Source organism: Podarcis cretensis, assembly GCF_951804945.1.
Source record: "Podarcis cretensis genome assembly, chromosome: 17".
Classification (NCBI taxonomy): domain Eukaryota; kingdom Metazoa; phylum Chordata; class Lepidosauria; order Squamata; family Lacertidae; genus Podarcis; species Podarcis cretensis.
The window spans coordinates 34,558,604-34,586,162 of record NC_137187.1 but is presented as its reverse complement, the minus strand read 5'-3'; the positions used below and the strand labels follow the sequence as shown (position 1 = coordinate 34,586,162).

Below are 27,559 nucleotides of genomic sequence, written 5' to 3'. Positions count from 1 at the left end.
GTCTGTAATTTTAAATGTTTATGTGGTTTTCACTGTGCATAGATAAAAACTGCTTTGATATTTTGTTTTATGAGATTGCGGCATACAATTTTTTAAATAAATACACTGAGTAGAGATGGTGGGGAAGGCCCAATTTACTCATCCCAAGACCATAAACATCTATTCTTTGAAATTTGCACTATGTGTTATTCGACAACCTTATGCAAAGAAGCTTCCCTTTTAAAAAAAACGTTATTGATGCTTATAAATTTAAATTTTTTACTTCAAGCCCTGGCAACTGTATGGTGGTATAAAAGCTTCCAATGGATGGGCATAGCTCTACCCTAATTCACAAAATAGCAGTACTCAGATATGAGTCACGTGTAATATAGACAGCTTGTTCAAAGGTAGTAGAAAAATCCTGCTTTCTGCTTGTACAGTCCTACAGCGGTACCTCAGGTTACAGACACTTCAGGTTACAGATTCCGCTAACACGGAAGTAGTACCTTAGGTTAAGAACTTTAACTCAGGATGAGAACAGAAATTGTGCACTGGCAGCGTGGCGGCGGGAGGCCCCATTAGCTTAAGTGGTACCTCAGGTTAAGAACGGTTTCAGGTTAAGAACGGAACACCGGAACGAATTAAATTCGTAACCAGAGGTACCACTGTACGTTTTTTTTTGAACAGCTTAGTTCTCGAACCTTTTGGCTCCCGAACGCCGCAAACCCGGAAGTGAGTGTTCCAGTTTGGGAACTATTTTTGGAAGCCGAACATCTGACAGGGCTTCCGATTGGCTGCAGGAGCTTCCTGCAGCTAATCAGAAGGCGCGCTTTGGTTTCTGAACGTTTTGGAAGTCAGACAGACTTCCGGAACGGATTTTGTTTGACTTCCGAGGTACGACTGTACTGCTCCAGACCTCACACGCCACCCATGGTCTCTGCACCATTCTCAGCACTGTGGCTCATGTCAGAGTGTTGATGTGTGCAGCGCATGTCCAAGCTAACTTGGGGCAAGCAAGCCCATTATGATTTGCCAAACAGGCTCAAACTAGGCTTATTAAGAATATGATTAGAAGCTGCCTTTTTTGAGAAAAGCAGAGGATTACCCTTCTCCATGTCTTTTCTCCTGTGTAATACCTTCCTGTACCTTTTGTTTTGTGAACTCAGCCACATGTTCTTGGGTGGCTCCTTGCTCCCACTGTGATGGAGATTGTTGTGTCAAGGGGAGTGTACTGCCCTGACTCATTTGTTTCCCTTCTTGCATTCAGACAAAGTTCTCATATTTGTTGCGAACATAAAGAAATACTGGCAAGGATCCAAGAGGTCGATATTCTCAGTAGATCTGGTGGTTAGTAGTTGCACGTTGAGTGAGGAGACAGACTCTGCTTATCAGGGTTCGAAATTAGCAGGGCACCAGGCACATTTCACACCTGAAGATTCTCCATTTGCGAGCACCTCAAAAATCTGGGTGCCATTTTTTGTGCCTGGCTGACACTCAAGATTCACTGAAATGTATGTGCTTTGAAGCCTCGAAGTACAGTTGCACCTTAATTCTTGAATGCCTCGGTACTTGTGCATTTTGACTCCCAAACGCCAAAAACCCGGAAGTAAGTGTTCCGGTTTTCGAATGTTTTTCGGAAGCCACACCTTGGTTTTTGAACGTTTTGGAAATCAAATGGACTTCCGGAACAGATTACGTTCGAAAACCAAGGTACGACTGTATATGTTAAGGATAGACAATGCCTTAAGGAGTTTAACAATAAAGAATAGAATGTTTTGAAAACTGAAGTGCGGTACCAATACCGTGGTACCTCGGGTTACATACGCTTCAGGTTACAAACTCCACTAACCCAGAAATAGTGCTTCAGGTTAAGAACTTTGCTTCAGGATGAGAACAGAAATCGTGCTACGGCGGCACGGCAGCAGCAGGAGGCCCCATTAGCTAAAGTGGTGCTTCAGGTTAAGAACAGTTTCAGGTTAAGAACAGACCTCCAGAACGAATTAAGTACTTAACCCGAGGTACCACTGTATTTTTATTTTCCACACCAAATTAAACATGTATTAACATTTTCTGTTAAAAATGTGATATTAACAATGTGTCACTTAAGTGAATTGCGTATTAGTTCCTGCTTATCAAAATAATAAATAAAAAGTGTTGCCACCCCCCAAAAAAAATGGCGACTAGACATTCTGTTTTGGTGCCCACAGGTCCCAAAAGCCATTTGGCTCCTAGCTTTTCTATCACAGTTTCTATCACTTACTCCTTAACTATGCAGAACCCAGGGCATCTGGAGATAGAAAGATGTGCTCCAGTTGTCCTTCTTTGTCTGCTTTCAATGGGTCTTGTACAGGGGAGATTCCTGGTGGATTTTGCCTTGTGTTAGTGTGTGTGGAGGGGAAGGGGGCAGTTTCTACTTCCAGACTCCAAAATGTTATGGGTTAGACAAGGCAGTGGCAAACTCGGCCCTCCATATGTTTTGGGACTACAACTCCCATCATCCCTAGCTAACAGGACCAGTGGTCAGGGATGATGGGAGTTGTAGTCCCAGAACATCTGGAGGGCCGAGTTTGCCTATACCTGGGTTAGACCTATGAGTAAGGCTGGCAAGGGGACACACTCATGTGGGCATCTGGGCAGAGCTACATGACTGGCACCTCATAACGGACAGGCCTACACCTGCAAGCTCACTTACCTGGTGAAATTTAGGCAGGGAGCCAAATGGATAGATCAGCGTATGGCAGATAAGCCTTGTTGCTGTTATGCAATCCGTAAGTACACATCTCTTCCTTCCTGCCCTGACAGGCTCTGCACTGTTTAACCTAGCGCTTTCTGAGTTGGTTAGTGTGCGTCTGGGCTGTGTCATTTCAGACAGTGGGTAGGGGCTTGCATGGCAGATATTTTTCCCCTTCTATACCAAAAAATAAAATAAAATTAATTTGCATAGAAAGCTAGCTTGTTGTTACCTTTATACAGTGGACCCTGCGGATACGAATTAAATTCATTCCAGGGGTCCGTACTTAACCTGAAAAGTCCGTAACTGGAGGTGCTGATTCTGCACACGCACGTGGTACGATAGAGCGCTTCTGTTCACACATGTGATGCACAGAGCACTTCTGTGCATGAGCTCATGACAAAACCCGTGGGTTTGCCACATTCGCCACCCGAAAGTCATGTATCCAGAGCGGTACATAACTCGAGGGTCCACTGTACCTCGCTTTTTACTCCAAGGAGCTCAAGGTGGTTGACGTGGTTCCCCACTTGTGCCCTGCAGCATTGCAACAAACTGATGAAGTCGGGTAGGTGGAAAAATGATGAAAGACCCAAAGCCACTCAGTCAGCATCATGTCTGAGTAGAGATTTGAAACCTGGACTCACAGCTCCTAGTCTGACAGAGGAGCCAACACACCTCAGTGGCTCTGTTGGGAAAGGTTCTATCCTTGACCTGCTAGTTTTCCAGCTGCAGAGAACTTTGCGTGCGAATCCTCAGCTGCTGCCGAAAGTGGTTCAACCCGGACACGTTTTTTACCATCTAAATGCTTGTTCGGTTCCGCCTATTGGGGCCAGCACTTACACTTGCTTTCGGTGTTGTTTGGTAATGTTTCGCCTGCTCTCTTCCCCTTTAGGATCAATTTGACACAATTGAGCGCCACACTCAATGGGGCCTGGACCTGATGGACAAATACGTCAAGTTTGTGAAAGAGCGGACCGAGATCGAGCAGGCGTATGCAAAGCAGCTGAGGTAGGTATTATGTCTGGGTTATTACGAGGATGGCTGAGCCTGGCAGGGAATGGCAAAGCTTGGGATGGGCCATGGGAAGGGGAAGGGGAAGGGATACATCGCCAACTGGTCATTATGCTTGGCATTGGAGAATAGCAGTTTGTCAGGGAGAGCGAGGTTTAAAAACTTGCTCCTGAGGTGCTTGATAGATTCTAGAATAGTGTAGAGATAGTGGATGGAGTGACTTTTTTCTCCCCTTCTCAAGATACTTGGTTAGAATCAAGTTGATTTTTCATTCGGTTTATGATGGATAGAACAATGAAGTTCTTCACACTGTGAATAATTGTGGAATTGCCACAGGATATAGTGATGGCCACTATTTTAGATCAATAAAACAACGACACAGTGACACCTTGTGTGGCGTTTGCCCTCCTCCGTGTGTGACATCATACTGGGTCATAAGGAAAGGGTTAACTAAGTGTAAAATGATTAACCAATAGAAATTCAAGGGGAGGAGTTAGAGATAGAGTTGTTAAGAAGTCAGTCGAGAGGGAGGGAGGATAAGTCTGTGGGTTGGCCCAGTCTGATGTGAGAGAGTGAGAGAATCTGTTAAGAGGAGTCAGTTAAACAGTTGGGATAATCATTTAGAAGGTATTAGGAAGGTATGTGGGACGCAGGTGGCACTGTGGGTTAAAGCCTCAGCGCCTAGGACTTGCCGATCGAAAGGTCGGCGGTTCGAATCCCTGTGGCGGGGTGCGCTCCCGCTGCTCGGTCCCAGCGCCTGCCAACCTAGCAGTTCGAAAGCACCTCCGGGTGCAAGTAGATAAATAGGGACCGCTTACCAGCGGGAAGGTAAACGGCGTTTCCGTGTGCGGCTCTGGCTCGCCAGAGCAGCGATGTCACGCTGGCCACGTGACCCGGAAGTGTCTCCGGACAGCACTGGCCCCTGGCCTCTTAAGTGAGATGGGCGCACAACCCCAGAGTCTGTCAAGACTGGCCCGTACAGGCAGGGGTACCTTTACCTTTACCTTTAGGAAGGTATAGGCCGGTAAAAAAACTAAGGTTAAGAAACTGACAAGAAAAATTATCTGAAACCATAAACTTGTTAATGCTTATAAAATAAACTTGAGAAACGGGTTGGTGGCAGCGGGGAAGCGAACACAGTGGTGGCACAGGGATCAATAGACCGTCATGTTTGGCTTCTGAAAAACATTTGCAAACCTGAACACCTACTTCCGGGTTTGTGGCATTCAGGAGCCGATTTGTTTGGGAGCCAAGCCATTCGAGAACCAAGGTACCACTGTAATTGCCATCATCTCTTATTAAACCCATCCTTGTGAATTAATCTAATTCTCCTCCCCCCTCTCCCCCCATCCTGCCCCCCAATGCTTGGGAGACACTGCTCCTCCAAATACTAAATGTCAGGGATAAACAGAAAAGGGGTTCTCCTTTCATCTCCCACTTGTGAGCATCCACTGGATGCAGGATGTTGGATTAAATGGGCCTTTTGGTCAGAGCCAGCAAACCAGTTCTTAATTGAGGCTTACAGTTTCATTTCCAGCGTCTGCTCCCGGGTCTGTTTTTATTCATTCTCTCTCTCTCCTTCCCTACCCCTCTCCCCATGATTCACTGGTCCAGCCGAGTTCCCAAGCAGCTTTGTCCAACCTTTGAGACACAGTCTCTTTTCTCTCTCGCCCTCTGTCCCCGTGCTTCTTAAAGCTGTCTCCTTCCCAGCCACTTGTTCCAGCTGTCCATGAAGCAGAGCCAAAGACTCGCTTTGGACGGAGCCGTTTGTCCAGGAAGACCCAAAAGAGCATTGAATTTCTGGCTGACTCAGTACTTCAGGGGCCATCCAAGTCCCTTTGCTCTTTGGCTGGATCCTGTGACACTCATTCCTACCACCACCCAGTCTGCCGGTCTGGATGACCAGGCAAACTTGGAATTGGGAGCAGAGTCCTCCGAGGTGATTGAACTGGACAGCAGCAGCACAAAACTTGGCTGCTTTGCTTTCCCCTCCTCCTCTTCCTCCAATAACTGAGTTGGTTAGTCTGTTCTCGTCCCACCTCTGCTCACCACCTCCCACCCATCCTTTTCCACGAGTTTTACTCCTTTTAGAGTCAAGAATTCTCATTTGGCTCCTTTCCCTTAAAAGGGTTTCTCCTCTTCTCTTGAGCCCTTGAATTACAAAAATATCAGAAGGACACAAGTCCATCAACTGCGGGCTCCTTTATACCTCAGCCTCCTGCCACCACTTCATGCACCGTTTGCCAAAACCACAGGAAATAACTAAACAAAGCGTCCGCAGAGCAAGTACAGTTCTTGCTGTCTTCCTGTTGCCCCTCTTCTGAAGCTCACTTGAAAGCTACAGCTGAGCCCAGCGAAGCATGTTCCCTTGGCTGAGCTGTATAATGAAGCTACGAGGCACACCTCTGTGGGGAAGCAGCTTAGGGGCTGCCAGAGAGAATGCCCTCTCCCTGGGCACCCCATGCCAGGGCCTCTGAGGGCAGAGGAACTACCAAGAGGGAGGCCCCTGCAGATCTGACCACCTGAGAGGCTCTGTGGGACAGGAGGCAGCCTTTCATTGGCTCCCAGTATGTTTCCGAGCACAATTCAAAGTGTTGGTGTTGGCCTTTAAAGCCCTGAATGGCCTCGGCCCACTGTACCCGAAGGAGCATCTCCACCCTCATCGTTCTGCCCGGACACTGAGGGCCTTCTGGTGGTTCCCTCACTGCGAGAAGCAAAGCTACAGGGAACCAGGCAGGGGGCCTTCTCGGTGGTGGGGCCCGTCCTGTGGAACACCCTGCCAGCAGATGTCAAAGAGATAAACAACTACCTGAGATTTAGAAGACATCTGAAGGCAGCCCTGTTCAGGGAAGTTTTTAATGTGTGACATTTTAATGTATTTTTAATCTTTGTTGGAAGCCGCCCAGAGTGGTTGGGGAAGCCCAGCCAGATGGGCAGGGTACAAATAATAAATTATTGTTGTTGTTATTATTATTATTATTATTATTATTATTATTATTATTATTATTTCAGGTTTTTGAGTCTGAGTTATTTAGGGCTTTAAACACTAAGGTGAGCACCTTCAGTTGGGCTCAGAAATGAACTGGCAACCAGTGCATTTGTTTCAGAACAGGGGTTGTATGAGATCTCAATGGAACCCCAGCTGGTTCATCTGGCTGCAGCTGCTTTTTGGACCAACCGAGGTTTCTGAATCATCTTCAAGGGCAGCCCCATGTACAGCACATAGTGAAAATCCACTCTGGAAGTTACCTGGCTAAATCAGGTGATCCTTGTTTGGTCCTGCAGACATTAGAAAAGAGTTCACTTGTCTTATGGAACAGCATGGACACTGCTGCAAAGGGAGTGTTTCCCTGTTAGAGCCAGAGAGGTCATTTCCGTCCTTTTGGTACAGCATATGTATCTTTTTTCCCAGGCTGGAGGTTAATTATTATTTACTTCAGTCTTCTGTCTAGCTTTGTAAGAAAATCCTGTTCCACATAAAAGCGGCTCATCTTTCCTTATTTTAAAATGCATCCTAACTTCTTCTTCATCATCATTTTTTTTGTATGCCGTCTTTCCATAGTTAAAACAATACTCAAGGCGGCTTACAACATTGACAAGATTTACATAATTACTAGCCTAACCAAAGTCACAAGCAATAAATAAAACACATCAAAAAGTACCCAACCAAATGGAAAACAATTTCCACATAAATCATAAAATCTAAAACTAAGAATATGGCATTAGTATCAATCACAATTTAAAATGACATAGATAAAAAATAAAAGCCATTTGAAAAACAAAAACGGAGCCCTCTCTGCTTAGCAGCAGCGGCAGCAGGCCTTTATGGAGCCTGTCAGGCTTTGCCCCAAGCCTGGTGGAGAGAGGCAGGGCAGGGCCCTTCAGGCTCCCAGCAGGTCAGTCCTGGGCAGCAGGCTTGATTTTCTCCCTCTTTCAAGCTCCTGTTGTGGGTCTTGCCAGTTCTGCTGTGTATTTCTAATATTTGAAGGAAAATGAACTGGAATTGGGGTGGGGGGGGAGCCTACTTTTGAAAACAAAAGATTGATGTGACCAAAGATCCCACATGCACACTTTAGAAAAGATAAGAAAGATAAAATATTCGCTCAGTATCCAGCATTCATGGGAAATTGTTGCATAAAACATTACCAGCTTATTTAAACCTGTCACATTTGATAAGAATTATCTCTGGGATGTTCACCTGTGCCAATTATCAACACTTCCATCTACACATGACTGGAGCTGCTTCTTATAGGCCTAATATCGAAGCTGTCCAATTTTTTACCTGGCTCCTGTTTGATTTGTCAGCCCTACGGTGCAGCAAAATGAAACAAGGTGACAGGATGTCAGCCAATAGATGAAGGCAGGAGTTTGATGTCTGAATGATATAAGGAGGCATTGGGAGGGTGGGGGGCACAACGGGAGCTCATCTTCAGGCAGCAAAATGCCTTTGGCTAGCTCAGTTTCACTCTCATTTATAGGAATCTCGTGAAGAAGCATCTTCCCAAGAGGACTACGCGAGAAGACCCAGAATCAAAGTATGTATTGTGTCAAGTGCATGTTTAGCTGCAGCGATGCATGAGATATTCCTACTCAGTGCTACACATTTTTGAGGCAAAAGTACTCTGACCACAAAAACTTAGCTCAGTGGTCCACAGACTTTTGTGCTAGCAAGCCTTGGGCTCTTTGCAGGGCCGACCACCCAAGCAGTCATTCAGTAAAAAAAGGTAAAGGACCCCTGGACAGTTTAGTCCAGTCAAAGGTGACTATGGGGTTGCAGCCCTCATCTTGCTTTCAGGCCAAGGGAGCTGGTGTTTGTCCACAGACAGCTTTCCGGGTCATGTGGCCAGCAGGACTAAACCGCTTCTGGTGCAATGGGGCACCGTGACGGTAGCCAGAGTGCACAGAAACGCCGTTTACCTTTCTGCCACGGCAGTACCCATTTATCTACTTGCACTGGTGTGCTTTCGAACTGAAAAACACTTATGTCCCTGTGGAGATGGCAGTCCCGAATTGGTGGTGCATGCCCTTCTGACTTGCACTCTTTATAAAGACTTGAGGAATGAGATTATCACCCCTCTTTTATTGTCCATTCTGGGTCGCCCAACCACTGCCACTGCTTGATCTTGGCAGATCAAGATGAGCAGGTGACAGCAAAGGTTGTAAGGTTTTTGCTGGGGCAATCAGAATAAGATCCACCATTTGACTATTGATTCAAAACCCCAAAATGTATTTTATGTAATTGACTTTTATTTCTATTCTTTGTATATTGCATTGTTGTTTTATTGCTATGGCTGATGGCCGACACAAATAAAGATTTATTCATTCATTCATTCTCTGCTGCTGGGCACAACCTTCCTGCCTTTCCTCTCCTTTTCAGGTTCTGCCAATATCAGGCCTTCCTTCAGGTGGTGAAGGAGCTGAACGACTTTGCAGGCCAGCGTGAGCTGGTAGCTGAGAACCTTCTAACGCGGATCTGTGTGGAGGTTGCCAAGTACTCGCAGGAGCTCAAACAGGAGAGGAAGTCGGTAAAGTGCTCCACTGCCTTTGTAGGGTCAAGAAACTCTGCATAGTGGTCAATCGGGGGACCAAATCAGGTTCTGATTCTGCTGCCCAGGGGTCCTGAAGAACAAAACCATTCAGGTTTACCTCTCTGTGAGGGGCTCTTCATATTTTGTGCTCTCCTGGCTCTCTTGCTGCTTGTTCAGCAGGAGTTGAAGGCATATCGTCCCTGGCCTTTTTGCCTTTGTGCATACAGAGTGGATTGCTTGGCCATCTGCATCATCTGTGGGGGAGAGCTTCCATGCTACTTCCAGATGTTCCTGGTGGCTGCTGGCATTGGCGTAGAGATTTTTTATGTACTTACTTATGATGGCCAAGATCCAGAGAACTGTGAAACTCAGTTCTGTAAGCCCAAGAGGACTGTAGATCTGTTCTTAGTTTGAGCAGCAGCCACTGCATGCTGCGTGGCAAACTGCTTTCAAAAACTGTTTTTGACTGCTGAGTCCACCATGCCTTATTGTAAAGTACCCCCCTTAAAAAAAAAAACAACCACACCCAATTTTGGTTCATCTGTCACTCTTCCATCAGGAGAGTGTTTGTTAACAGCAAAAGCACAATAAAATAAAATAAAACAACAACAAAATCAATTTGAATAACATAACAAAAAGGGGACACTAAAAATATCACCTTGTTGTTGCTAAATTCTCCCATCAGCAGTGTTGACTTTTGAGTCACTGAGGGTTGGGAACTAGGATAATGTTAAAATTAGGCAGATTTTGGAGAAGAGGGCTAGCAATTAGATTCAGGATTTGAAAATAGCGTAGCCACTATGCTGTCTACATAGTGTTTTAATCTGTATTTATTTATTGCAGTATTTCTGTATGACTTTTCAAAATTAAGTTCGGTGGAGCAGTCTGCATGACTTCAGCACAGTGGGACTAGAGTACCTGATTAGGAAGTAACCTTGAATTATGAGTACTTCTGGTTTTTCAAGCTGAGGCATCTCCTTTGAAGCCCACCCCACTCTGTCCCAAACTCTCTTTTTCAGATTGTAGACAGTAGGGACTTGGACCTGTTTGGGGGCCCATTTCTTCAGTAAGTTTTCTTAGGGTTGTAGTGTTCTGGTGAAAAGATGGGAAGAATTAGGTAGATCAGGTAGCAGGTAGGTGCCGGAAGACTCTTTTGGTAGTAGCAGGTGGCCTTTTGCTCTTTCTGAGGTACTTCAGTCATCATTTGAAAATGATTGACAGAACTGTTTGGGTTCTGGCAGAAGCACCATGACACTTCTAACAAAGGCTTTCATTCTGTAAACTTTCTCCTTCTCCAGCACTTGCAAGAAGGCCGAAGGGCTCAGCAGCAGCTGGAGAACTCCTTCAAGCAACTTGAAAATGTGAGTTGTTTTTATCTTCAGCCTAGCTCTACAAGCGGTGTGCAGAGTCCGAGGCTCATAGGCTCGGAAGACCTAAAACAACTTCTGTGGATTTGGCCAATGTTCGGAGCAGGAACACAGCTGTGGAAGGGTCATTGATCCCTTTAGAATTCTCCAAACATTTAGTGAATGGAAACATAGGCTTTTTTTCACCAAGAATGTTTCCTCTGTCCTTTTTTCAAAATTAAATTTGGGGATGACAGATGGAGGAAAGCAAGGAAGAGGACAGAATCCAATGCACATGGAAAGAGAGAGGGGAATGTACAAGCTGTAGCACTGGCTTTATTATGGCATCAACCATAGAATCTCCTGTGTTACCTTTGGAAGTCTCCAAGAACTTCTCGACTTTTGTAAATCATCCGGGGGGGGGGGGAGAGACCCCAGCTTGGGCTATGCAAGAACAAGCCTTTATGAACAGCAGAGGCGCACAGTGGCATAGCGTGAGGGGTGCACGGGGGGGCGGCCGCACCAGGCACAACATCTGGGGGGGCGCATTCGCACTCACAGCTCTCTGCCCCTACCTGGCTCACTCACTCTCACTGCTGTGCGAATCCGGTCCGAGCCGCCGGGTCGCCGCCCACTGTGGAGGGGGGGTGCCAGGTGTGCGGGTTAGGGGGCGCAAATTACTTGCCTTGCCCCGGGTGCTGACAACCCACGCTACGCCACTGGAGGCGCAAGCTTGCCAGAAACAAAACTGAACCCATTTCTGGAATTGTTGCTAGTGCTTTATTCTTGTTGCATAAAGGGTTTTAAGAGAAGATTTCAAAGAAGGTGCAATAGAATGATGTGCAAATAAGCCAAGACTGAAACCTTGGAAGACCACAGGGATCTCTTGTCAACTTGTAAATGTTTTTCTTTGTAGGGGTGTGCATGCATTAGATGTAGACTCAAAAAGAAATAGTACACTTGCTCAAGTTTCCCTTAAAGCAGAAAAAAGTCATATTATAAGACCTTGCATACATTGAATTTCCTTCCTGCATACATTCACACGCAGGTACACTCAGTTTTTACATGTGAGTGCATGCACTTGCCAAAGCCAGTTCCTGCCTTCCCTATTTTGGCTGTGCAGTGCCTCCATTGTGATTCACCTTCCTACGTTCTACAAGGCACAAACACACTGTTGTGTTTACTTTTCCCCACATGAATTAATGGGGGGAATTGTTTGTGGGCTTTGTTTTACTTTAGAGCCCAGTTTAGAATATTCACTGGGCTGAATTTTAAGCCCTGCCTTAAGCGTAACCTTGAACGTGGAGACAATCTGGAAAGATGAATTAAGTAGCCTTCCAGTTGGTGAACTTCAGTGAAGCTCTTACTGTCTAAACTGGGAAAGGTCACCTGTCCATTCTCCACCTCTCCTCTCCCTGTCCACTGGGGTACAATCAATTGTACCTGAATTATTCCCACCCCAATAAATTATGCCCTCTGCCCCCGCACCCCTAAATAAAAGGTGAGATCACTTGGTTTAGTAGCTTATTTCAAAGCCTCAGCAAGCTTTGAAAGTAGCTCCATAGACCGTGTACACAAACAGCCTTTCCACCCACTCCTTTTCCAGTAAATGTTTGCATGTGTCACTTAATTGTAAGCCTGCAGCCAGAGTCTTTTTTAGTGTTATTGATTGTACTGCACCTTGTTTTGAAAGCCCGTTATACATAACAATCTGTTAACCCCTCCTCCCATTTCCAGCTTTTATTTGAAAGCCCAGAACGGGGCAAACAAAATGGGAGCACTTAACAGGTGGTGTGATTTAATCCTGCCTGTGAAACCAAGAGATCTCATCGCCTAAGTGTGAGTGATGCTCATGTCTGTATCCTTGCAAGAGAGATATGGCAGCATCTAACGCTTTGCGTCCAAATGGGTGTAGCCTTTTGTTAGGCTTGCTGTTGTGGGCCTTGCTGTTGTGGGCACCCCTCACTCTCAAAGGCTCTCTCTCTTAACTGCAGAGCAAACGCAAGTTTGAGCGAGACTGCCGAGAGGCTGAGAAAGCTGTGCTGACTGCTGAGAAACTGGACCAGGACATCAATGCTACCAAGGCGGATGTGGAGAAGGTCAGTGCTTTTGAATAGGATGGTACCACTATCCCTAATAGTGTTTAGGAGGGTAACAGAGTCCTTCTGCGATGGAAGTCATGATGGATATCCTGAGCCCCTTGTTTGCTTGTGCCCTGTAACTGACCACCTACCCCTTGGTTTTGCTTATGAAAGCTTTCTAAGCAAACCACAGCTTCTTTCACCAGTTAGCCATTAAAGCCAAGACATCATCTTTTTGGGGGACAGGGGGCGGGTGGGTATGGAGGACTCCCTGGTCCTTAATAGGGTAACTGTGCCTCTGAATGACCAGGTGTGCAGCCTGGGAGTCATTTTGGACTCACAGCCGTCCATGGAGGCACAGGTCAATTCTGTGTCCAGGGCAGCTGTCCACCAGCTCCATCTGGTATGCCAGCTGAGACCCTACCTGCCTGCAGACTGTCTCACCAGAGTGGTGCATGTTCTAGTTATCTCCCGCTTGGACTACTGCAATGCGCTCTATGTGGGGCTATCTTTGAAGGTGACCCGGAATGCGGTAGCTAGACTGGTGACTGGGAGTGGCTGCCGAGACCACATAACACTGGTCCTGAGAGATCTGCATTGGCTCCCAGTACGTTTCCGAGCACCATTCAAAATGTTGGTGCTGACCTTTAAAGCCCTGAATGGCCTCGGTCCTGTATACCTGAAGGAGTGTCTCCACCCCCATCGTTCAGCCCAGACACTGAGGTCCAGTGCCAAGGGCCTTCTGGCCATTCCCTCACTGCGAGAAGCGAAGTTACGGGAAACCAGTCAGATAGTTGTTTATTTCCTTGACATCTGGTGGGAGGGCATTCCACAGGGTGGGTGCCACTACTGAAAAGGCCCTCTGCCTGGTTCCCTGAAACAAGAACATGCACCACTCTGGCGAGACAGTCTGCAAGACAGTCCTACGGTTTACATCTTGTGGTTTTTTTGGGAGAGCTAAACCCACAAGCCTAAGTTTGGATGACTTACTAAGCCCAGAGGCGGGGAACCTTGGTTCCCCCCAGATTTTGCTGGGTTCCCTTGATCCCTGATCACTGGCCATGTTAGCTGGGGCTGGTAGGAACTGGATTCCCGCAGTGCCTGGAAGGGTCACAAATTCCCCACCTCTGCTGTAGAGCTGACTGTAACCAAAGTATTTCTGCTGATCCATTTCCCCTTACCTTCTCCAGGCAAAGCAGCAGGCAAACCTGAGGAGTCATATGGCTGAGGAGAGCAAGAATGAATATGCTTCATATCTGCAGAAGTTTAACCACAATCAGAGCCAGTTCTACTTTTTGGAGATGCCACAAATCTTCAATGCAAGTCTCTCTAAGCAACTTCCTAACATTTTAGTTTAGAGTTTTCTGCAACTCCCTTTAGCCTAAGCCGTCCTTCAAAGTAGCCCTCAACAAACAAAGTAGCCCTCAACAAAAAGCCTTAGAACAGCATTTTAAAATAAACCTTGCTCTATAAAAATCAACCATCTAGCGATTCTTCTACGTGAACCAACCTGACTTGCAATTCCACACTAATACACAGATCAGAATGCAATCATCCTTCTGCCCTTCTCAAAATTTTGGAATACAGTTCTCTGCTCAAAGAAACGTAACAAAACACATGTATAAGTTTTAAATGCATCCACAAAGCGTATTTGTGGCAGGTTGTGGGGGGAAATAACAAAATGCAAATTTTAATGCAGGGTTTTTTTGTTGTTTTTAATCACATACTGATGTGGTAACAGGGCAGAACATACTTAAGAACAAATGCGTGTGAAACTAGCATGAACCAGAAACATACTCTGATCTTTCCATCCCTGCAACAAGGGGAAAGAGCAACAGCTCTAAAAACTAGCTGTCCAGCAGCAGCAGATTGGGACCAGCGAACATCAAGGATTGCTAAAAGCTGGAGGAGAAGATAGGCCAGCCTCAGATCACCTAAAATGAAGCAAGCGCCATGGAACTTCAGAAAAGGGAATTCCATAAAACTAGAGCTTCTCCTACAGCAGCTATTTTTGTGGCTCCTCCTTGTGGAATATTTTCTCTCTCTCTGACTTCAGATATTAGATAGGCTCTCAGCCTTCCCCCAGAAGAAAATAACTTGGCAGTGGAGGTCATTGGAGACCTATAACACATGTCTTCGTCAGGAAGTTCACCTTCGGCCACTGCAGCCTTGTTAATCTCTGCTCTGTGGGGAAGACTTCTAGCATTTGTGGGGAAAGGTGCTGGTTGAGAATGTGGAAAGACCCCACGACAAAGAAAGCAGGAACCTCCTCTCTGGGGGTAATGGAAGAAGGTGGGAGGGTTATTAACCTTTCCTAACTTCACAAGTGCCATTCCTGGGATGGGCTTTAAAAAATAATAATCCTTGAACATTATTAGGGCTGCCACACAATTAAAGTGTTCAGGCTGCAATTCTGTGCATACCTACCTGAGAGTAAATTCCAAATTGAGCTGAATGGGACTAACGTCTGAGTAAGGCATGCATGGGATCCTTTTGTTAATTGATTAACCATCTGCTTTAAAACTTAAAATTTTAAGTTTGCATTTGTGTACTACCAGAACCTCAGTAATAAGGGCCTTTTTGAGATAACCTGACAGCAAACCATAGCTACCCTTCTTAAAAAGGAAAGGTGGTTTTAAAAGGGTTTCTCATTCATTTCCCACTGCCTTATCAGAAAAACTTGAAAAACATAGCTTAGAAAATAAATAAGGCAGTTTATTGCTTCATCGATTAAAATTGATCCATGCCAGTTTGCAATCTACTGATGGCAGCCCTGGAAATGCTAGAAAATGCACCCACACCCTTGTTGTCCCGTTCCCTGAAATCTTTTTATCTGGAGACAATTGGGAAGTTGAGCTTGGATGGTATCGCATTAGAGCACACCCAGATGCAAAGAAAAGAAAAGGCAAGAAAAACATGACTTATGTGGAGTTGGCGAAGCTGACAGACTTCGGGAAAAGGAAAATAGGGATTTTGAAAAAGAGTGGGAACCTTTTATATTATATTTGCAGAAACAAAGAAAGAATATTGACCTGATGGTAGGATTGAAATAAACATTCACAACCTTATAGATAAAGGTAAAGGTACCCCTGCCCGTACGGGCCAGTCTTGCCAGACTCTAGGGTTGTGCGCTCATCTCACTCTATAGGCCGGGAGCCAGCGCTGTCCGCAGACGCTTCTGGGTCACGTGGCCAGCGTGACAAGCTGCATCTGGCAAGCCAGCGCAGCACACGGAACGCCGTTTACCTTCCCGCTAGTAAGCGGTCCCTATTTATCTACTTGCACCCAAGGGTGCTTTCGAACTGCTAGGTTGGCAGGCGCTGGGACCGAACGACAGGAGCGCACCCCGCCGCGGGGATTTGAACTGCTGACCATGCGATCGGCAAGTCCTAGGTGCTGAGGTTTTACCCACAGCACCACCAGTGTCCCAACCTTATAGATAGGGAACAAATAATGTAATAAAAGGAAAAATGTGATATTTGTAGAAAATAACAGAATATACTAATGAGATTAATACATCAGAAATGGAAGCTGAGAGAAGTCCAAAAGGGGGGAGGGAGAGATGTTATGTAAGTTGTATGTTATAAGTACAGTGGTACCACGGGTTACATATGCTTCAGGTTACAGACTCCGCTAACCCAGAAATAGTACCTCGGGTTAAGAACTTTGCTTGAGGATGAGAACAGAAATCGTGTGGTGGTGCTGCAGCAGCAGCAGCAGGAGGTCCCATTAGCTAAAGTGGTGCTTCAGGTTAAGAACAGCTTCAGGTTAAGTACGGACCTCCGGAACAAATCAAGTACTTAACCTGAGGTATCACTGTATATTTGTAATGAGAGAAAATAAAATTATTTTTTTAAAAAAAATAATTTTTAAAGAACAAACCCAAATGCAGCTATTATAACAGGCATTTTTTAGATGGCATTGTGCCCTTTTAAACTGTGCACCAGCCTTCCCAGTGCCACATGCCTTGCTGACTGCAAGGAACAGAGGTGTGATAACCAGATGGGCCTCTTCGTTTTGTGGGTGATGTGGGTTCTGGTAGAATGGGGGTGCTGAGGGGATCCTAGCTCCCTGTGAGGAGCCTTCCCTCTCTAATCCTCAAGTTCTGATTGTTCCTTTTGTGTGTGTTGCTCCCTTCCTTCCCCCCGTTCCTAGAAGCTGCAAGAGATGGACGAGCGGCGGACACTGCGCCTCAAGGAAGGCTACAGCGTTTTTTCAGAGACGGAGCAGCAAGTTATGCCCATTATTGGGAAGTGCCTGGAGGGCATGAAGGCGGCAGCAGATGTGGTGGATGAGAAGAACGTAAGTGCCTCCCGGATAAGTTGTAACATTTCCCCTGTGTACTGCCGAAAAGTTGGTGTGCTGTCAAATAACCGCTGTAGTCCATGCATAAAAGGTAAAGGTAAAGGTACCCCTGCCCGTACGGGCCAGTCTTGACAGACTCTGGGGTTGTGCGCCCATCTCACTTAAGAGGCCAGGGGCCAGCGCTGTCCGGAGACACTTCCGGGTCACGTGGCCAGCGTGACATCGCTGCTCTGGCGAGCCAGAGCCGCACACGGAAACGCCGTTTACCTTCCCGCTGGTAAGCGGTCCCTATTTATCTACTTGCACCCGGAGGTGCTTTCGAACTGCTAGGTTGGCAGGCGCTGGGACCGAGCAGCGGGAGCACACCCCGCCGCAGGGATTCGAACTGCCGACCTTTCGATCGGCAAGCCCTAGGCGCTGAGGCTTTAACCCACAGCGCCACCTGCGTCCCACTGTCCATGCATAGTTAATAATAATAATAATTTTTAAAATTTATTTATACCCCACCCTTCTGGCTGGGTTTCCCCAGTTGCTCTGGCTTACAAAATAGATAAACATAATAAAGCATCAAACATTAAAAAACTTCCCGATACAGGGCTGCCTTCAGATGTCTTCTAAAAGTTGGATAGTTCATTATCTCCTTGACATCTGAAGGAAGGGTGTTCCACAGGGCGGGCGCCACTACCAAAAAGGCCCTCTGCCTGGTTCCCTGTAACTTCACTTTTCACAGTGAGGGAACCAGCAGAAGACCCTCAGAGCTGGACCTCAGTGTCCAGGCTGAGTGATGGGGGTTAAGACGTTCCTTCAGGTATACCTTGGATCTCAAACAACTTGCAACCCAAACACTGCAAACCCTGAAGTAAGTGTTCCGGTTTGTGAACTCTTTTTTAATTCACATTTCAGTTCACAATATGATCTCTGAAAGGCAGGCTTTACTTGGTAGTTACATAAGGAAAGAGTAAGTTACCTCATAGAGAGACTGAACTCATGTGCTGCTGGCTGAGAGCCAGCAGACAGCAAAATTACATTAATAGAACAAAATGACTGCAGGAGAGCAGCATGACAGCAAAAGATCATCAGGAGAGCAATAAGAGACAAGACAGAAAATAGCTGCATGGCTCTTTTGTGGAGTCAGCGAGAGCCACATGCAGGGAGAGGAAGCTCCATACCAGTGGAACAGGAAGTTACACTGACTGGATGTCCCCCTGCATGTGCCCACTCTAGGGAAATAAGGAATGTTGCATTTGACCGTATCAGTGGATTACATCCCACAAACTCAGTGTACTGTCAATCTAGCACAAAATTTCTGCCATATCCTCTTCTGGTCCTCAGCAGGACTGATAATGGGTGTCCCCAACTCCTGCTCATTTGTACTGTGTTGGCTCAGCAGCACAACTGGGCTGGAGGTAGTTCTGTTCCTCAAGGTCACTCAGAAGGATGATGTTCTCCTGTAGGATTCCCAGATGCTGATTGAACTGCACAAATCGGGCTTTGAGAGGCCAGGAGACATGGATTTTGAAGACTTCAGCCAACCCATCAATCGTACCTCATCAGACAGCAGCCTTGGCAACCCCCGTGGCACCCTCGATGGTCGCCTGGACCCGCGCCTGCTGGGCAAGAGCAAGGGGAAGCGCTGGCCCTTCAGCAGGAAGAGCAAGGTGAGGATTGGCATGGAGGGCCTGGGACAGCCTGCAAAAGGGTGGCCGGGAAGCAGGGTGGGTAAAAATCAATGATTTAAAAATAAATTTTAAAAATTCAGATTTTTAAATTGGAATTTTTTTAAAATTTAAATTGGATTTTTTTTAAAAAAAATCCTTTTGGAGGAAAAATCTTTCTAAAGATAGTTTTCTATTTGAGTTACATTATAGTCCAAAGGCTATTCATCAGGAAATAAGGATTTGTTTTAAGTTTTTCATGTGTGCTAAAACTCAAAGCCTCTTTTTTTATATATATATAAAAAAAGAATTTGTTTAACTACATCAGTTAACATGGATACGTATGCTATAATGTTATTGTTGTAGTTAAATAAATTGTTTAAATTGTTATTAAGGAAACGATTATTTTTCTCCTTCCAATAAAGTACAGCAGAAAAGTTGTCCAAATATAAACAGTTAACTTATTAAACCTCACAATAATTTCATAATTATCTGTCTATGTATTTCTGATAGCAGAACCAAATCAGTAATTTTTGATATAACTGTAAAAACTACTCTGAAAATTGATTATTCCAAAAATGAAACCTTCATCTGGTTGTAAATATTAAATGATTTAAATCAAGTCTTACTGACTAGCGCAGGCTTCCTCAAACTCGGCCCTCCAGATGTTTTTGGCTGACAACTCCCATTATCCCTAGCTGGCAGGACCAGCGGTCAGGGATGATGGGAATTGTAGTCTCAAAACATCTGGAGGGCCGAGTTTGAGGAAGCCTGGACTAGTGATTTAAATCATGATTTAAATAGTGATTTAAATCAATTTGATTTAAATCAAATCCACCCTGCCAGGAAATATTGTCCTTCTGCCCTCAACCCATTGGCCCTCAGGCTTGTGGGATTCCCATAGCTACCAGGTTCTGTTCACAGATCAGGTTGTGAAGTGTGATTGAGTAAAATTGGGGGAAGGGATTGGGGAGAAGAGGGGTGATCACCACAGTGTTCATCTCCTGGGTTCCTCTCCAGAGTCCTGGATCTGCAGCAGGTTGCCCCTTTTGACCTCATTCCTTCCTCCCTGCCTCTGCCACTTTGCTCGTCTGCCAGATGGCAGCACGATAGGCAAGCTAGCAAATGCCATGATTTTGCACCTCCCTCCATGTCATTCCACTTTCTGGCTGCCCTCTCCCGTCTCCTTTCCGGCTGCTTGTACTAGTCCTTAACAAAGAGGTTTCTCCTCTAACTTTCTGGGCCTGACCAATGCTTCCCCAAAAGTGGTTTTCTTGCAATAACTAATGGTAGTCACCTCTGCTGTTGGAAGCTCGTAACTTGGCTATCCCTTCCTTCCTGTTATTCAGCCACTGGCCAGGTTAGCCTCCTGCCCTTCGTGTCACCCAGGCTCTCTGCTATGGAAGCCTTGGACCGCTGCCTCTGGAACCTGCTATTCTCACTTCCAGCTGCCCCTGTCACTCAGAGGAGGGCGTTCCTCTCCCCTACAGTCCCTAGCTGACCCCTGTGTTTGTATTATGGAGATGGTTATGGCATAGGCCCAAGATCTGCTTCAGCAAGCCCTCACATTTCTAGCTAGTTTTCTCCAGAGGCTCCTTTATAACTTGTGCACAGGCTGTTCTTTCGCAAAAAGCTCATTTTAGCAAGGCCTTCCTTCCTTCCTTCCTTCCTTCCTTCCTTCCTTCCTTCCTTCCTTCCTCCTCCCACCTGAACAACTTCCTCGGGTGCTGTGAAGGTTCCTTTCTCCTGCTTTCCTCTTAAGCTGCCCTTCGTTTCGCTCCCTAACTCTTCTGCTGCCAGATCTGGGCTGTGGACTCTCCTCAGCCACATCTGTCCTGTAAATCTCGCAGTGCAGATGTTACAGGAGAGCCAGACTCTGCTGCCTTGGCTCACATCTGTTGCTGGCCTCTCCGTTGCCTTGCATCCCTTTTTTAAAAAAATAAAAATACTGTGTAATTTCTTCCATGTCCTGTGTGCTGCCTTGCTCCTTGCTTCCTGTTTTCTCCTTGCGTAGCCACAAGTGTCTTCTAGTTGGGGAGGAAATAAGAGCACTAACTCTGCTGACCTTGGGTCTTTGGTTGTTGTTGGGCTACAACCCCACCCCACCGCCTCACCATCCGCTATGCTGGCTGAGGAAGATGGGAGCTGTGGTCCAGGATCCAATGTTTCTCTAAGAGAACTTGTCAGGCCCCTTTTTAGCTCATGTGGGATACCCAAAAGATCTTCAGTGATAGTCCCTACTTCTTTTGCTTCCTGCATCGAGGAGGTGAGGGGGCAAAGGCTGTTCATAATCTCAGCGAAGCCTTGTTTTCCTTCTGTCATGCATCCCACACCAGTCTGATAGTTCTTGCCTCTCACTTACCGCCCACCTCCCAGCAACAGTGCTTTGAGATGCTGACTTCTGAGCCAAGTGAGGGTGTGCATGCCAAAATCCCAGCATTCACTTGATCGATAAAGTCTCTTAGATTCTGGCTTGCTGCCTTTAAGCCCCACTGCCCGGTGCCGATGCTTTTCACAGAATATACCGTATTTTTTGCTCTATAAGACTCACTTCTTCCCTCCTAAAAAGTAAGGGGAAATGTGTGTGCGTCTTATGGAGCGAATTCAGGCTGCGCAGCTATCCCAGAAGCCAGAACAGCAAGAGGGATTGCTGCTTTCATTGCACAGCGATCCCTCTTGTTGTTCTGGCTTCTGAGATTCAGAATTTTTTTTCTTCTTGTTTTGCTCCTCCAAAAACTAGCTGTGTCTTGTGGTCTGGTGTGTCTTATAGAGCGAAAAATACGGTGTATTGCCTTTATTCCCCATCTTTCCTCTGCTGTGGAACCTAAGGCAACAAACGGGGTTTTTTCCAGGCGGTCTCTCATCCAGTCCCTGACCAGACTCTCCCCCGCTGAGCTTCAGCAAGTTTCTCTTCCTAGCTTGTGCAGGGTTCCCAAGCTTCTTGCAGCTCCCCTGTGGCAAGGTGCAGCCATGCCGGAACGAGTCTGACGCAATTCCTCGGCCGCGACTCTTCCAGCTGTTGCAAACCAAGTGCCAATTTTGCGCAGCTCCACAGGAAGCTGCTGTCGGGGTGGGGTGCTCCCCTGGAGCGACCGCATACTGCTTTCTCAAATTGATTGGCAGCGTGGCCTTCAGAGGCGCAGGGAATTTGGGTCCAGCTCCGAGGAATCCCTCGACCCGCCATGTGACTCATTCCAAGAGAGACAAAGGTTGTGTGTTTTCGTCAGGGTGCTCTCAGTAAAGCAAGGCTGATTCCACCCTGTGATGGGGTAGTCGGGAACACAAAGCAGCATTTCAAGGGGGAAGGGTCCATTGGGAGGAGGGGTGAGTTGCACGAGCTCTGAAGGCTTAATTTGAAACAGGGAGAGCATGGGGTGGGGAGTGGAAATGGTGGCTCCCTCAAAGTATTCAGTGCTACTGAATTCCCTGGCCTTCAAAAATGGCTTCTGAAGGCTGATCGCCGAAGAATTGATGCTTTTGAATTATGGTGCTGGAGGAGACTCTTGAGAGTCCCATGGACTGCAAGAAGATCAAACCTATCCATTCTGAAGGAAATCAGCCCTGAATGCTCACTGGAAGGACAGATCCTGAAGCTGGATCCTGAAGCTCACTGGAAGGACAGATCCTGAAGCTGAGGCTCTAATACTTTGGCCACCTCATGAGAAGAGAAGACTCCCTGGAAAAGACCCTGATGTTGGGAAAGATGGAGGGCACAAGGAGAAGGGGACGACAGAGGACGAGATGGTTGGACAGTGTTCTCAAAGCTACCAGCATGAGTCTGACCAAACTGCGGGAGGCAGTGGAAGCCTGGCGTGCTCTGGTCCAGGGGGTCATGAAGAGTCGGACACGACTAAACAACAACAATATTGTGCCCCATCCCTTCAAATCTCATCCTCCCTTGGTATTGCAGTTTAGGGCAAGCCCTTAAATCAGGAATTTCAGGATGGGGGGGGGGGGGCAATATCCAAGGACATGTTTGAATGAGATGCCTACACAGAAAGCCAGCTTTGCATCTTGGCATGACTCTGCAGCTCCCTCTCTCTTTTTCATACTGTCCGTGGTGGTGAAGTGTTGCTCTACATCTTGTGCTGTTGCCTCCTGCCTCTCCCCCCCCCTTCCCCATGTATTCTTGGTGGTGGGGTTTTATTACAGTGCATTCCTGTTATATTGGGCACACTGGATTGCTATTTGTTGTCTTGTCAGGTGGTTGAGGTAGGCGAACTTAGCCATTGCTTCTCAGGGCAAATGGTTTCTAAAAACGTTTGGCCAATGGGTTGCTCTCCATTGTAAGAATGTACCGTATAGATGGAATGTACTGTAATTTTTGTTGTTGTTGTGTTTTGGGGGTGGGGTTTTTTTTTGTATGTGTGTGTCTCCGTGTGCCTTTTTATTTTCTTACAGAGTTTTCTCCATTCTTTTGTGTTTCGTTTCTTGTTCACGACCCTTGTCTGTCGCTAGCTTCCACCCCCTCCCCTCTCTCCCTTAAGTTGCCCTTCCTCCTCCACTTCTTCCCCTTCCTCATCTGCCATCAATGGACCTCCATCCCCCAAATTCACCCGTGACCCCCTGTCTTACTGTTTGAACGAGATCAATAAGACAGTCAAACCCCGCATCACGTCCTTCCGCAGCCTCAAACGGGGGGTAAGTGGACAATTGCTCTTTGCTAAACCAGCAACACGTGCCTCCTGCTTCCAAAGGCACCTGCCTGCCAGTCCTAGTTTTGGTGCTAAGACACTTTTTAAAAAGCCAGAATCCTAGATCACCTATTCGTTTCAAAGCAGCCACTGTTTGCCAGTACACTGAATATGGAAAAGAGACGTTTCAAATTTGAATATGCAGTCAGTCTATACATTGTCTGTTTCTGGTGCAGCTGGTTATCCTGCTTTCTTGACCTCAGGTCTGACATATACCTATAAAATGTCTTAAAAACAGATATTGCCCCTCCCTCTTCCATTCTGACCTATAGGGCTCCTGATACATGGAGTCTTGCAAGGGCAATGAGGTCCATTGAGCTCAGATACTAGCACAAGTGACTTCAGGCGATAGCTTAGAGTGTCTGCCTGAGATTTGGGTTATTGACTTTTTAGCTGTGCCTTATTATTATTATTATTATTATTATTATTATTATTATTATATTTTATTTGCACAGACCCAAACATGAATTAGTTTTAGCTCCAATGAACTGGCATTCGTAATCCACGCATGAATGTAGTTTCAAAGACTTGCACTTTCCAATCTTACACACCTAAAGCATTCTTATGCACGCTTCCACGAAATCATGCCAAAGCAGTAAAAGCTGGAGGAAGAGAAGGGTTTAGTTGCTGCATTTCTTAGGTACTGTGGGTTCAGGTCTCAGATAAGTTGGCTTTTACTTGGGAACTTGTTACAAGCTTAGGTGGTGGGAGAAATCGGAAGGCACCCTTCTTCCCAAAGCAAAGCCCATCAGTTCTTATCAGTTTGCACAATTCAGGCCACATTTATGCCACAAAAGCAGATGAGCAAGTGTGCTGGAAGATGACGCTTATGGAGCAAATAACTCTGGTGATTTGTGCAGTTGAGTCGAATTACACTCTGTAGAAGGGAGGCAAACACACTCCCTGTCTTGCCTCTGTCACTGCCAAGCAGCCCCAGGGTAGATTGTCTTTCAGCCTTGGTGCGACTTCATTTGTGGTCCCTTGTTTTAGAAAGATCATGGAATTGGAAAGGGCTCACAGCCTGCTGTGATAATCTGTAGTTGTCTAACAAGGTCATAGATGCCTTGGCTTGCTTTTCTGGCTAGATCTGATGAGGGTGCCTGTTGCCCCTCTGTTCTGACCCTTACAGCGCACAGTAGAGAATGAATGACACAAGGGTGGAAAAGAAGGCTGCTGCATTTTCACCCTGGCTGTGTGCTAAGACGTCCCCAGTCAGGATCTAACCCTGGCCTTCACTAATTGGTCTTATGCAATCCATGCACCACTCATGCTCAAACTACACGTGTTGCTTAGTGGCGTGAGGTTTTCCCCTCCCAATTTATTTATTTGCCCTCCAAAGCTGTGTTGTAAGACGGGAGTTTGGAGTGGAAGATCATGCAGGTGGGGGAGGTGTTTGCTTGTTCCTTTCCACTTTTCCTGTCCCAAGTCACTCCCCAGTCACTTTCACCCCACGGAGGGGAAAGGTACAGGTGGTCTAGCTTACAGGTTTGCCATAAGAACTGCTGAAATAATGCTATGAAGTTCTTTGAATGCTCAAAAGCACTGTTGATTATTTCTGGTGGACCTGCCCTAGTGCCATATACGTAGAGCTGGGTGTTGGGATGCATCCAAGGGAACAGTGGCAATTGGCAGGCCTCCAGCTGGCTCCAGCTCACTGGCCAGCAGCCGGACGAACCCCGGTCCTTGGATCAGCGCATAACTGCAACTCAAGTTTCATGAAAACTTCAGAAACTGAGCACGCAAACCAGCCGAGATACGAACTCTTTGCAACAAAAGGGCAGATTAGAGGCTGTGTAAAGCGTATTTAGGGACGCAGGTGGCGCTGTGGGTTAAACCACAGAGCCTAGGACTTGCCAATTGGAAGGTCAGCGGTTCGAATTCCCACGACGGGGTGAGCTCCCGTTGCTCGGTCCCTGCTCCTGCCCACCTAGCAGTTCGAAAGCATGTCAGAGTGCAAATAGGTACCGCTCTGGCGGGAAGGTAAACGGCGTTTCCGTGCGCTGATCTGGTTCGCCAGAAGCGGCTTAGTCATGCTGGCCACATGACCCGGAAGCTGTATGCCAGCTCCCTCGGCCAATAAAGCGAGATGAGCTCCACAACCCCAGAGTCAGCCACGGCTGGACCTAACGGTCAGGGGTCCCTTTACCTTTTTAAAACATATTTACAGGCATTTTATTCAGCATCAGGACTAAGGAAAAACATGTCTGCTCCCCTTCGTTTCCAAGCAAACTGCATAAGCAAAAGCTATACAGAAACGGAAGTTCCCAGCAAGCTGTGCTGTGCTGGTGTGTAAACAGGCATGTGACACACAACAATCCACACATCTGTTTTAAGGTGGAATGGAATATCAGTATCCTAACACTGGGTAGGGCAAGCAAGATCTGCTGCAGCAGGGCCTGTGAGGCTTTAGGGTAGGGGCCGGCAAAATATTTTAGCCACGGGCCCGTCCACTGTCCTTCAGACCTTGTGGCGGGCCAGAGAAACGGCACTGGGGGGCTGGAAGAAGAGGCGAGGGGGGCAAGTAGTCCTCCTCCCCACTCCCAACTTCTGCGCTTACCTTCCAAGGGACTGCCACTGCTGCCACCACTACTGCCACTGCTGCTTCTCATGGGTGGGCAGAGCGAACTCATGCACTCCACTCCACTCCCTGGCCCACAAGAGTACCAGGGCAGTGGCAGCGGCACTGGAGGGAAGATGAGCAGCGCGAAAGAGCTGGCTCTGGAGATGGGCTGCTTAAAATGGCGCTCATCTAGCTCAGCCCAGCCCCCTTCCTCCTCTAGGCAGGGCGGGGAGAAGCCTGGAGGTGGCGCCGAGGTGTGTGAGGGAGAGAGGGGAAAATGGAATGGCGCAGGGGGGAAATGGCGCAGCCCGAAGGAACAGAATCCCCATGCTGATCCATGGACAGTCCGCAGGCCGGATCCTGAAGGCAACTGGGCCTGATCTGACCTGCGACCTTAGTTTGCTGACTCCTGCTTTAGGCCCTGGGATCATTGCTGCCTGCAAGCTGTCAGTGGTCCTTTCTGTGCCTGGGGCTCTGCTAAATGATGTGCCCTAACCACAGATGGGCTGGACAGATTAGGTAGACAAGGGAAGAGGCAGGGGTTGGGGTCAGTAGGGCAATGCACATAGAGGCGCCTTAAGGGCACCAATCCCATTCATGTGTGTTTCTTTTCCTGCTGCCAGACTGTGATCACGGAGGACTTTAGCCATCTGCCTCCAGAACAGAGGAGAAAAAAGCTCCAGCAGAAGATTGAAGAAAGGAATCGGGAGCTGCAGAAAGAACTCGATCAGAGGTCAGAAACCGAAAACCACCATCCTCTTCGCTTGTTAGGCTCTTAAGATGGGATTTGTGTGGTCTAAGCAGTGCTTAAAATTAGCTCTTGGCAGTTTTTTAAAAAAATATATAGAGAGAGAGATTTCAGTATTTGAATCTTTTCAAAATCTGTAGTTAAACTTGATAGTTAATAATGGTTTATAATACCCACGAACAATCTAGCCTTCAGTGTTACCGACCCCAGGCTTAGCCCAAGCAGTTTTACTCCCTGTCTTACTGTAGTGCTTAGAATTCAGCCCTCTATATGCCTGCTCAGAAGTAAGCCCCATTGAGTTCAAAGGGACTTACTCCCAAGTAAATACCTATAGCCTTTAATACAAAAAGGCCACTATCTCGTCGGTCTTTTCCAAACAGCCAGGCTGAAAACACTTGACTTGGTAAAAGGCCAAAAAGTTCATTGCTTGTCGGTTGCTATCTGTCATAGGGCAGGATCCTGGCCTGACTGCATTGGCTGCCCATTAGTTTCCAGGCCCTATTCAGAGTTCTGGTTTTGACCTACAAAGCTTTAAAAGGCTCAGGGTCTCAAAGACCGCCTCTCCCCATATGAACCTAGCTGGACCCTGAGACCATCCTCTGAGGCCCTTCTTTGCGTGCCTCCCCCACGATAAGTCTGAAGGGTGGCAACATGAGAGCAGAGCCTTTCCTGCAGTGGCTCCCCATTTGTGGGATGCTCTCCCCAGAGAGGCTCGCCTAGCCGTGTGAAACATTCCTTTTCTCCCATGCCTTTGGCTCATCAAACAATCCAAGGCCTTTCAAACGGCTTACTTTTGATTAGTTTGTTACTATCAGTGCCTTTACCCTTAGAAAAATAGGTGTCAGTACTCACCATGAAGTTGTTACAGTAAGTGCAACACTTTAAGAGAGAGAGGGAGAGAGAGATGCGTGTGCTGGTACT

General features: G+C 46.9%; 1 protein-coding gene and 1 long non-coding RNA gene across 3 annotated transcripts in view; both read left to right on the top strand.

Moving 5' to 3' along the window:
- The window catches only part of LOC307206784, a 610,614-nt gene that overhangs the window by 550,735 nt on the left and 32,320 nt on the right, over window positions 1–27,559 (top strand). The window lies entirely within an intron of this gene.
- The window catches only part of TRIP10 (thyroid hormone receptor interactor 10), an 85,511-nt gene that overhangs the window by 47,897 nt on the left and 10,055 nt on the right, over window positions 1–27,559 (top strand). Inside the window, exons 2-11 of one of the 2 annotated variants that reach the window (XM_079960052.1) lie at window positions 3,603–3,718; window positions 8,200–8,256; window positions 9,099–9,246; window positions 10,548–10,610; window positions 12,590–12,694; window positions 13,867–13,995; window positions 16,832–16,978; window positions 18,436–18,639; window positions 23,095–23,277; window positions 26,514–26,623. In XM_079960052.1, coding sequence (XP_079816178.1) covers window positions 3,603–3,718; window positions 8,200–8,256; window positions 9,099–9,246; window positions 10,548–10,610; window positions 12,590–12,694; window positions 13,867–13,995; window positions 16,832–16,978; window positions 18,436–18,639; window positions 23,095–23,277; window positions 26,514–26,623 — 1,262 coding nt within the window. The remainder of the gene's footprint in view (window positions 1–3,602; window positions 3,719–8,199; window positions 8,257–9,098; window positions 9,247–10,547; window positions 10,611–12,589; window positions 12,695–13,866; window positions 13,996–16,831; window positions 16,979–18,435; window positions 18,640–23,094; window positions 23,278–26,513; window positions 26,624–27,559) is intronic. The other variant, XM_079960053.1, reaches the window with a different exon arrangement.